The following is a 12,948-nucleotide window of genomic DNA, read 5'->3' as shown; positions in this document are numbered from 1 at the left end:
TATATTTACAGTTGAAACGATAAACCAATTTCCTGACTCAAAGTTAGTACGGCAATGGATTCGTACATCTTCGTCCGTTATCACGAATAGAAAAACAGTGGAAACATTCATTTGACTATAATGGTAATTATTATTTTCAGTCGCTAGTTTATTTTTACTATCGACTAGTCCGACTGTTTTGCGATTATCGACTGTTTCAACTATTTTCAGTCGATAGTTCCCAACGCTAGTTATAAATCTTTTTGCGAAAACCTACTTCCTGACCTAAGTCGATCGAATCTGGTAAGAGTATTAATAGCCATAAACCTATTTTAAAAACTGAAATAAATAAATAAGCAATACTCCAACTCCATCTATGATGAACATGCAATGCATACAGGGGAAAAAGCTAAAGGCCATACGCTAGATACGTTGTCACCAAGAGCCATCAGTAACCATTTTCAGTGGCGTCTATGTAGGCTTCAAGTTATACATAGATCATAGCTAGACATCAGTAACTTTTGCCACTTTGGCGTTAGTTTCTGGTTTATAAAATAGTTATAATTTATATTTACAGTTGCAACGATAAACCAATTTCCGGACTCAAAGTTAGTACGGCAATGGATTCGTACATCTTCGTCCGTTATCACGAATAGAAAAACAGTGGAAGCATTCATTTGACTATAATGGTAATTACTATTTTCAGTCGCTAGTTTTTTTACTATCGACTAATCCAACTGTTTTGCGATAGTCGACTGTTTCAACTATTTTTAGTCGATAGTTATTAATCTTTTTGCGAAAACCTACTTCCTGACCTAAGTCGATCGGATCTGGCAACAGTATTAATATCCACAAACCTATTTTCTTGTTTATTCCTTTACGTAATGATATACTTTCACAAGTGATGATGTTTTCATTGGCTTGAGTTTAATTGATCAGGTCAAGTTTACCCTGACGGACCGGCGATTACGAAAAAACGTGAATGATTTCCATCGAACTTTACACAATCGTTTACACGGTTGCAAGCGGGTTAAGCTCCGGGGTTCGAAATTAAAAATAAACATCCTACTTCTCTCGAAACTTTACGACTATCGAAGCACGGCTCGCTCCATTCTGGGTCAAGTTCGAGAATTGGAGGAGAAAAAAAAAACAATAAATAGCAAGCAGGCAAGCAGGAAAGTTTATCGGTTCGAGATTTGTGTGAACGACCCCAATAATATTTGCCAGGTAGCACGGATGAAATTCGTTAGTTTCTAATTTCGTTATCAACCTATTGTTCGATGGAATGTAACCTCCTTATCGACTGACTTATTGATTTTTTAAAGTAAATTTGAAAAATGGTTACTATATATTATACTAGCGACCCGCCCCGGCTTCGCACGGGTGCAATGCTGATACTAAATTAAATACACTACAGAAAAAATATGAACGTTGTATATAAAAACATAGCGGCCCGCTCCGACTTTGCACGGGCATAAAATATATATGCCTATGTCACTCAATGAAAACATGATTAAAATCGATCCAGTATTTTTGGTTCATTCATTACTGCCCTTGGCCTGCACGCATTAAATTTGGAGTAAAACAATTCCTCTTCCCCTATACTTACTATGAAGATTTCCTGCTATCTTTGGAATATCTAAATTCATACAATTTTTATTACATTACACATTTTTAAACGCAAATTTTAAATTTGTAATATCTCCGAAAATATTTGTTTAATTTACATGCTGTAAGGAACCATATTGATCTATATTAATTGCGCACTGTATTTAAGGTACTTAATTCGATAAGGATTAATGCCGTAGTGCTTAAAATAGCTTCGTAAATAAGCCATTTTCTCACGTAAAAAGTAAACAATAAAAATGGTTAATGTGGGTTATCCCTAAAAGATAAACATATACCATCGCGGACTTTTTTGTAAACCTTTTTATGGGGTACAATACTGTAGTACATTAATTTGATCTAACTCGTAGGGTTAGGCAGCGTTTTTGCTAATTGCTAAATAAGCCTAAAAAAATAGGTTAATTTACGACATCACGTTAGAAGCCTCTAAAATTAGCATTGTTGCCTTAGTATATTATGCATGTATTATACATATAAACCTTCCTCTTGAATCACTCTATCTATTGAAAAAAACCGCATCAAAATCCATTGCGTAGTTTTAAAGATTTAAGCGCACATAGGGATATAGGGACAGAAAAGGCGACTTTGTTTTATACTATGTAGTGATTTCAAGACTTGTGAAATTGGTGAAAATACGAACGGGGGTCTGGAGGCGTAAAATTCGGCATGGTTAAAGCTTATTAAGAAGTTAAAGGAAGAATTTGTATGGCTAAACATATTGCACAAGGCTGTTAAAATATTCATTTTATATAGTTGATAGTAACTACAACACAAAAATGGATTTAAAATATGTACATTTAGTGATGGATGTTTGATTTTCTTAAATATATAGAAGTTCTTTAAATGAAAAAGTGTATACAAAAAGTATTAGTTGTAAATCTGAGGTTAATTTTAATAACAGCCTTACATAAAATCTGTGTTTAGATGTACCTTAACACATCAAGTTCTTCTATGAATTCTTAAACTCGGTCTCTGCTTAGTTTCTTTTACTTTCTTTTGGCTTCCCTAACCACATTTGAGTTCATACATTGTCTGTACATAAGTTTTGTTCGAAATATTTAAAATTTCTGCTTACCATAACACATATATCAGACTTTGGCTTTTCGTAATCATGATGGAATTTGATTGACACTTGTTGAAGGCTTGAATTTAATGTTTCTTTGTACTATCTCTACAAAATTCTTCAGAACGTTAGTGATAATAATTAGAAGTCATAAACAGGCAAACGTTGTAAACCAAAAGACCATTTTGATGCGGTAAGATCGCGACGTGTTGACGTCATATTTTGATGACATACATCGGCTGTTTTATTGGATGTACTATAGATGTTGTGCAAATAATTCAGCTTTTTGGTTCCATTCATTCCGGAACATGGTTCAGTCTCAAACAAGTACTGAATATGTATGTCAACATGATAATTGCTTTTTGTGATAGCTCTTTCAATAATCCCGTTGAAATATCAATTTTAGGAACCTTTTTAGGATTCTCGACTCTAGATTTCATTGGAGAAATCACATTTATATCTACATCATGCTGATAAACAGGCGTTGTATCAAATGTAGATACTGTATTATTCCATTGGAATACTTTATCTAAGTGTTTTGAGAATAATTCAGCTTTTTCGTCGTTGATTCGAAACCATTCATTTCGATCATTTCCAATAGGAGGAACTAGATTAATTTATGGTTTAAATCTTCCAGTTGCCTTCCATAGCGAATAATATTCATCGGCTTTTGTACTGAAACAAGCAACAAATAAATTAATCCAGCTAAATTAAGTGAAAAAAGATAGCGATATAAAAACCATTAATAGAGCATGACTGACAGAATGAAATTATATGAAATCTTAATAGAACTCGTAATATACAAAACATAATCCGATTCTTTTAGCGACATTCCTTCCAGGTAACGCCCGCAGAATGAAAGATACCTATCCGTGCATGCCGGTAATCGATCCCGTACCTACAATAACGCCAACCGTCGTGCGGACGATACCTGCCCGTACCGAACAGCTGTTCTTCGGCCGACTCCTTTATCTTGTATCGCTCCCGTGGAGACTCTGTACGCTAATTAACAATATCCGATGGGTCAGATCGCCGACGAAGCTTCGCTCCATTCGTAGATTGGACGAACCAAATTCGATTTTCGCCACTTTGAATTATAATACTTGTTGAATACTAAATCAAGGCCGACTAGATGATCGACGAAAAAAACAACCATTTTTTATCTGTTATTAAAACTAAATCATTACTAAATTGATTCATATAGATGTTAATATTTATATTATATTAAACTTACAAATTAATTTTAAAAGATTTTTTTTATTTGAAGCTTTTCAAAGCTGCTCAGGCATGACTCATATGTCAGAACATGTAATAATCAGAAGGAGCACGATTTGGAGAATGCGGTGGGTAAGGTAGCACTTCCCATTTTAATTTCGTATATTCGTGTAATTTCGGTTCCCAAGTATATTTTCGCTGGTTTTGAAACATGTCGACCGTTGTCATACTGAAGAATAATCTCCATTAATGACTTCATCGAGTAATGGCTTAGTTTTGGCTTCCCAAGACACTCTTAGTCTTATCACAAAATCAATATCAAATCAATCTTGTCAAAATCGCCACTATTAAAACGTCGAAACCAGTATGACCATCTTGAAAGCGATGGAGCAAGTTTTCCATTAGCTTCACACAGCATTCGATGAGTTTCAGCGGCCTCTTTGTTCAAATTGAAGTAAGAAAGTACAACAACAAGTACAGCAAATGCGATTCACAATTCACTTCCTTGGTTCAAATTCATACATTTTCAACGGGCTGAAAAAACTTTTGTTCGCACTTCGACGAAATGACATGACTGAAAAATGAAATCTGTCAGTGAGGCTTGAATATAAAGATGGCTAAGGATATACCCCATGGGGTTAATATATATTAGAACCATCTATGGTAAATCCTTTAAAATTAATTAAGTAAAGTAAAGTTTTATTGATTTTAATCACGTCAACCTCTTGCATTTTTTAGTCACTGGACCTACAGCTTAACGTAGGCTCTGAACCACGGTCCTCGGCATTAAGCCTACCGAACTTAACTGGCGAGTAACCAACTTTAGAAATCATCCCAGAAAACATCCGGTCTTACCCAGCCTGGTTGCTGGCGTGACTGGGATTATTTTCCTCGTCGGATTTTACACTCTTGTCTGGAATAATCACAAATATTAAACAATCATAAACATAAATTTTACGACAATACCCCAGCAGCATTCAAACTCGCGACTATCGCAACAGTAGGAGGACTGTCCTGTCGCCTTTACCACTGTGCCGCCAAGCCGGCACTGAAATTAATTAAGGGCGTGAAAAAGTAATTAACGTAATTTAAAGAGAACTTTATTGTTTCGAAATTATAAATTATAGGTATTCCAGTTTAAAAATTTAAAAAAAATCGATATTTTCATATTATCCTATTTCATATTATCTTATTGTTATCTTTAAATGTGATTTTCTCAAAATAACTTATTTTCGAAACGGTTAAAATATCTTTAATATCTAAATTCTACTGATGCTGCGTCACTAAAACAGTTAGATCTCTTCTAGAGAGTTAAACAATATACCCCCTTCACATGAATTATATTTATATTTAAGGGCGTGAAAAAGAAATTCGCGTGTTTTAAAAGGCATTTTATTGTTTGCTTTTAGCTATGTATTTATTTTAACAAGTTTGAAAGAAGGAAATTGCATCTAAGTTATAACGAAAGAGTAAATTAATAAACTAAAATAGTAATGAAACTCTAAAGAATCATTCCATATTAATTAACCGAAGACAAAAACCAATTGACTCGTTATAACAAACCTTACTGAATATATCTTAAGAGACTCGATTGTATTTTTTTTTTCAAAAAACTAACATTATCTGTGGTATTTAATTTTAAAAAATAATCGGGATAAATGGCACTCGGGGAGGATTCTTAACTAATAACAGATCAATGGAAAAGTCCCCGGCCTGACACATAGATGGCGCTACTAGAATCAAATCCATATGTTTTTAGTTAGCCCTAACCCTCAAAAGATGCGTGCATAAATTTGACAGCTGTCAGATCATTCGTTTGCTGTCAAGTCGAATTATAACATTTTGAGTGAAGCAACTTTTGTTATTGTGAAAAAAATGGATAAAAAGGAATTTCGCGTGTTGATAAAATATTGTTTTTTGAAGGGAAAACATACAGTTGAAGAAAAAACTTGGCTTGATGCCGAGTTTCCGGACACTGCCCCAGGAAAATCAACCATCAAGGATTCAAGTCAGTGAGTCAGTCAGTGAAAACGATGGCAAAAATCCATGAACTGGGCTTCGAATTGCTTCCTCATCCACCGTATTCTCCAGATCTGGCCCCCAGCGACTATTTCCTGTTCTCAGATCTCATTCTTTTGAGAGCTCGCTGGGAAGAAATTTTCGCCAATTTCGAAGCAAAGGACAAATCGTAATACAAAAATGGTATCGAAAAGTTAAAGGGTCGCTATAATCAGTGTATCACACTTGAAGGGAATTATATTGAATAAAGAAAAACTAATTTTGCCAAAAAAATGTGTTTTACTATGGTAGGCCGGGGACGTTTCAATTGACCTGTTACCTTGCTGTTGGAGCTGCAGAACTTCGAATATTCTTCACTTAATCTCGCCACAATCCATCCAACAGGTCAACTTTGCTAAAGAAGTTCGTTAACTCTATTACTACAATTTATTTAAAATGCTACTAAAAATTATTCATTCTATATAATATTCATTACATAAAAGGTGTTTTATCGCTTTCTTTTTTATTTCAGGGTCCCGATGGACTGTATACAGGTGGTGCAAGAGGTAGAGCGATGAGTTCTGGTGCCCTTCTAGGGCACCGTTACTGACATGCGTGAGGAAGACTTAGAAGTAGCACTTAAGGTAAGTTGAAACCCAAACAGAGTTAGAAATAGACTAGTATGAGTGTTTGCCTTGGTACGTAGGTGGTAATCGTGGGCAATGGCGGCGTGGGCAAGTCCAGCATGATCCAGCGATATTGCAAAGGTACCTTTACCAAAGACTACAAGAAAACGATTGGCGTAGATTTTTTGGAACGACAAATCGAGTGAGTATAACAATGTTTAGTAGTATGTTTTTATTATTACAGTTCACAAAAAAGCCTTGACATTTTTTTGTAAATCTGAAGCTTTTTTGAGAGACGTATTGTATTACTATTCTGCATTGAGAAAAATTGCCGTTTTTTGAACCGACGGTAAAAAAGGAGAAGGTTCTATGTACGGTTGTATATATATTTTTTAATGGATGTTCGTTGATTTTTCCGCCAATTATGGACCCTTTTATTCGAAAGATCGCACTTCCGAGGTGGTCCCGTTGGAACCAAGTCATGATCTGGTGCAGGGAAGGAGGGGAAATCGAGGGAAAACGTCAAATTTCAAAGGCACGTACAAAGTACAAGTTTTCACATATTTTTATCTAAAGTAATCAGATATTTGGGTATAATGTTACTGCTGAATTGATATGACGGAAAATCGGAAGTAGTTCTGTGTAAAAGTCGGTCAGTTTGATTTTTAAGCACAAAATATATCATATGAAAAAGCGTAGAAACGCCGCAAGCAACTGATTCTATGGTGCATTGGTAGTATGGTGCATTGCTATGGTAGAGCGTTCAACTCACATGCGGAGGTCGCGGGTTCGATCCCGACGCGGGCTACAAACTTTTGTTGTTCTAGTTTGATTAGAACATTTGTCAAATCACCTAGACTAGGTAGCGGACACCGGAGCCTGAAGTGTTCCTTATTTTCAATTATTATTTCTTTATGCCTATTTTTGCTCAGACGGGCTGCAACTTTACTTGGTCTACCTATTGTAATACTTAATAAAATAACTGCATAATTTATTGAGTAAATATCTAACCCGAAAAAGAGAAAAATTAAATATTTTGAACAAAAAAATTGACCCGACTTCAAAAAAATAAATAAGGAACTCACTAAAAGATAAAAAATAATCAAACTTATATTTTTAACACAAAAAAAACGTTTTGAAACAAAATAAGTACATAATAATAGTTGTAATAACTAAATAAAAATAAACAAAACCTTATTTAACCTATCTACTATACGTATTTTATATTCTACTATATACACACAATTTAACTTAATATCTACCTAAACCTATTTATCCATTTAAATAATATTTTAACAACTACCAATTGATTACTTTGAAGTCGATGCCGAGTCCAAACAATACAAAAATAATAATATAATTTTGTGACATATACACAAAATTAAATTACGAACAAAACGAATCTAATCTGTTACTACCACGTAAAAGACGATAATGAAAATATGGGTTTGGGTGAAAGGGTTGTAACAAACTTGTTGAAAGTTGTTCATGATCCTGAAAATCATACCATAATTTTTGACAGCTTCTTCACAAGCCTCTCACACAGGCTTCTTCTTATTGAGTAAAATGAAACTGTTTGGAGTTAGTACAGTGAGAGAAAACCGAGTGGCTTCCTGTCCCCTTCAAACAACAATAGCCTTAACGAAGAAAACGAAAGAGGTACTTTGATTGTAACAATTTGATTGTTTTCGTGGAGTTCGTTATGTGGCATGATAATTCCATTGTAACAGTCGTTACCAACTTTGGTACCCTTGAGCTAATAACGAATGTAAAGAGATAGAACCGGAATGAAAAGAAACACAACATAGTCTCTCAACTAAATGTTATCCTCCAAAACAATTAAGGCATAAGAGGTGTAGATTTGCATGACAATGCCATTGCAAACTATAAAATCACAATTAGAAGCAAAAAATGGTGATGGTCATTATTCTCCAAGGGAATTGACAGTGCTGTTATCAATACCTGGAAAACGTACCAACTGGTAACAGGTTTTACTATTACTCAAATGGATTTCAGATCCCAGATTGCATTAACTCTATTTAAAACTGAAGAAGAATCTAAACTGGAGGGAATCCACCAACCTCAGAGGAAAAACACTAACCTTGGACGCCCCAACAGAAACAGATTACCAGGAGGAGTTAGGGAGGATAGAATTGATCGTATTATAAACCGCAACGAAGAAAAGACAACGAAGAGATGCAAGATTTGCAAAAGCCAGACGATCTACATATTTAAGAAATGTCAGGTTCACCTTCACACGGAGTGTTTTTCCAAATTTCATGAGTTATGCCATCAACTTTGGTCAGTTTTTTTCATATAATCGTCAGTTCTTTCATTTGATCATACATTCTGAGCAATAAAAGTTTGTGATCGACGTTGCGCGTCAACGTCGCAACGTTGCGCCAGCATTTTTTAATTTTCGGAAGACACACACACAAATGACAGACAAAATTAATTTGACAAAACTAGAACAAAATCGAAATCGAACCCGCGACCTTCACGTGTGAGCTTAACGTCCTAACCATTACACCATAGAAACAGTAATCTACAATGTTTCTACGACTTTTCATATGATATGGTTAGTGCTTAGAAGGCAAACTGAATGGTTTTTACACTTATTTACTTCCGATTTTTCCTCAGGTCAGTTCAGCAATAACATTATACACTGAGTATATTAAATAAAAATATGTGAAAACATTGCACGTGTCTTTGAAATTTCATGTTTTCCCTCGGTTTCCCCCCTTCCCCTCATCAGATCACGACTTGGTGGACTCACATGGGACCACCTCAGAAGTACACTCTTTCGAATAAAAAAAGAATTTTGAAAATATGTCCATAATTGACGGAGAAATCGGCGAACTTACATTAAAAAAAATATATAAATACAGCCGAACATAGAACCTCCTCCTTTTTTGAAGTCGGTTAAAAAACATTATTAATACTCCATAACGTTACCGCATATATATTTCTTTAATATTTTAAAGATAAGTTTAGTTAAATTAATGCATCCACCGATGCATCTCCTTGACTGAGACAGATCCAAAACTCGCGTAAATATAATCTTTCCATGTCATACACAGTCACAACATTTAATAAACCAGAACGGTTTGATTTACTCCGGATAATGGGAATAATGACGACGAAAAATCGCTCTCCTGTTCGGCAGTGGGCCAACAGGCAAGCATCGACAATCCGCGTAGCTTATTGAACGGTGGAAATTCGAAAATAATCAAATATTTTTGTTTTTTTTTTCTTAGGGTGGATGGCGAGGAGGTGCGACTGATGCTCTGGGACACGGCGGGTCAGGAAGAGTTCGATGCTATCACCAAGGCTTACTATCGGGGAGCTCAAGCTTGCGTCTTAGCGTTCTCCACGATCGATAGAGATTCGTTCGAAGCTGCTCATTCGTGGAAACTTAAGGTACTTATAGTTTAAACACATTGTTGTGCATCGTTTTCCTCTCGAATTATAAGAGAAAAAATTGGCTAAAGTTAAAATTAAAACGACTTTACAGTAAAACATATTAATTACAAAGATTAGACGGGTATAAACGATTAGTGACGACAACCTTCACACCGTCAAAGTGACACCAACTATATTACCTTTATAATCTATCTAAAGTTATTTTGTACTTACGTCATCTAATTTTGTGACGTCAAAAGGTCATAAGGTTGCGGTATTAACTCAGTTAAAAGTTTTGTAGGTTAAGATTGTGTTTAATTATATTTAGAATGATTTTTTCCATACCACCTATGAGTTAGAGTTCTAGGAACGTTTGTAGTTGTATCCTCTGGAGGCCTAGTCCATCTAATTAACAATTGTATATCCAAGTAATATATTTCACTTACATTAGAGAGCATATTTACCTTTTACGCTTAGTTCTTGTGCCCTTCGGTACAGTAAAGACATTTTGATATCACTGTATTTGTCCTTCGTTTGTTCTGTTAATACCTGTCTTAGTCTTCCTTTATAAAACTATATTTAATCACTGCATTCTCCTTAATGCATTTGCCATATCTGCGAAACAGTTACTATTCTTTCTCTTCTGACACATTTTAACCAAAAACTCATGTATATTCTGAACAATTAAACATATATCTGTGCACATAAATAGTTTACATTCTACATTAATATTTTCTACACTTACTATATATTAATTATATACCCAGTTGTTTGTTAATTGTTTAAACTCTCATCTTCCTGTCTTAGAAAGTAACAGCAGTGAATCACATCATATTCAGAAAGTTTCATTCAAGTGAATAACAGCTGTTAATTTCCAATATAACGTCTGTGAACAGTTCCATCATTTGTCAATTTCTTCTTCAATATGTCTGATCGAGTTCATCCAAGCCGAAGGTGTTATTAACCATTCCTGTTTCCAGCATAAAGATAATATATCTGCAATGAAATATTATTCCAACGTTTACCTTTTTCCATCAACTTTTGTTGTCATAACACTATTTTTATTATCATCTTGCAACGAGTGAACATTCTGAAATATCAACGTCTCTTCTAAATACATAAATTGAAATAATAAGTCTTCCTGCATTTTGTTAGATGCTTCTAAAAATTTTATTCTTTTAAAAGAAATATCCGAAAGTTCCATTTGACTTCTACGATATTTTAGACTAGCAGTATCGTTTGAAATTATTGTATTAAATTATGTTTCTATTCAAAAACTACTCACTGTATACATTTCATATATTTAATATCTGATAAAGCTAATATAAGCTGATCTTGATTGGTCACCGGCTTCGTATGAGGACGGTTTTTTTTTCGGTCAATTCAAGATCACATTTTTCATATTTTAAGATATTTTAAGATAATAGTGACCGTGTCCATACTATTATTCAGTGCAGCTTCGGAATGTTCAAATAGAGTAATAATAAGTAGCGATTTGTGTCATTAAAACAAGCAAAGCATTAAAATAACGTTTGCTAAGTTAAGGTAACGTTGTTAAAAGAATTTTGCATACGTTTGACAACCATACGACTTTGACAGTCTAGTTCGGTTACACGTTCAAAATTATCAGTCTCTTTTTAACTAGAATACAATGATAAGGAAAATATTGTCTGATTCTAAAACGAATTTACAAATTGCAGCAGACTTTGGGTAAACTATAGTTTTGCTATGTTATCAGAAAAATGGAAAAATATATAGTCGCGGACGAAACAATAATTTATTTCCGCAGAAAAACAAATACTATAAGATGATGTCTAATATGGTCCTAATATTATTAATTATTTTCAATACCTAAATTAACTTTCAGCTGAAAGTATAACTGCTAATCTTAGTACGTAAACATTGTGATGAACAATATCTGGGCAATATAGCGGATAGAATAGGAATATAACATATAACAAGAATGGCTTAGACATGCTTGGCTCTTCCAACGCTCAGCGTTCTTTGTAACTATAGAAAGTACCACTTATAAAACGTTGAAACTGGTGATTAAAACTTTTTTATTCACTGTAAATTCCCTAGATCGAATAGTGTTTGATGACTAACATATTCGTTTTTAAGCTCTAACAGGTCAATTGAAAAGTCTCCGGTCGGTAAAATTAGTTTTTTTTTATTCAACATAATTGCCTTCGAGGGTGATACACTGATTATAGCGACCCTCCAACTTTTCGATACCATTTTTTGTAGTATGATTTGTCCTTTGCTTCATAATAGGCATCAGTTTCGACGATCACGTCATCTTTCGACAAATATTTCTTACCAGCGAGCATTCTTTTGAGATCTGAGAATAGGAAATAGTCGCTGGGAGGCAGATCTGAAAAATACGGTGGATGAGGAAGCAATTCGAAGCCCAATTCATGGGTTTTTGCCGACGCTTTTTTACAGACGCCATAACCGTCCCAGCCAACTGTTGCGTTTTCCCACGCTTTGGGGCGGATTCATCTTGTGCAGTCCACTCGGATGATTGTCGATTGGGCTTCGGAGTGAAATGATCGGGCCATGTTTCATCTATTGTCACATATCGACGCAAAAACTCGGGTTTATTACGCTTGATCATCTTCAAATACTGCTCCGAATCAACAACTCGTCGTTGTTTTTGGTCAAAAGTGAGCTCGCACGGCACCCACTTTGCACAGAGCTTTCTCATACCCAAATATTAGTGAATGATATGATGTATACGTTAAGTTGAGATCTTTAGAGTGTCTGCTATTTCATTCAGTTTCAATTTACGGTCATTCAAAATCATTTTATGGATTTTTTAATGTTTTCGTCACTAACAACCTCTTTTGGGCGTCCACTGCGTTCACCGTCTTCGGTGCTCATTTCACCACGCCTAAACTTAGCATACCATTCCTTGATGGTTGATTTTCCTGGGGCAGTATCCGGAAACTCGGCATCAAGCCAAGTTTTAGTTTCAACTGTATTTTTTCCGTTCAAAAAGTAATATTTTATCAACACGCGAAATTCCTTTTTCTCCAT

General features: G+C 34.8%; 1 protein-coding gene across 1 annotated transcript in view; it reads left to right on the top strand.

Annotated features, from left to right (window-relative positions):
* The window catches only part of LOC143196372 (uncharacterized), an 86,720-nt gene extending 80,011 nt beyond the window's left edge, over positions 1-6,709 (top strand). Inside the window, exons 4-5 of the mRNA XM_076404035.1 lie at positions 6,414-6,525; positions 6,588-6,709. Of these exons, the coding sequence (XP_076260150.1) occupies positions 6,414-6,491 (78 nt within the window). The 3' untranslated portion in view covers positions 6,492-6,525; positions 6,588-6,709. The remainder of the gene's footprint in view (positions 1-6,413; positions 6,526-6,587) is intronic.
* The last annotated feature ends 6,239 nt before the right edge of the window (positions 6,710-12,948 follow it).

Source organism: Rhynchophorus ferrugineus, unplaced genomic scaffold, assembly GCF_030347505.1.
Source record: "Rhynchophorus ferrugineus isolate W39M unplaced genomic scaffold, kcgeb_rfMv2 rfM4, whole genome shotgun sequence".
Lineage (NCBI taxonomy): Eukaryota > Metazoa > Arthropoda > Insecta > Coleoptera > Curculionidae > Rhynchophorus > Rhynchophorus ferrugineus.
This window is presented reverse-complemented; position numbering and strand designations above follow the sequence as displayed.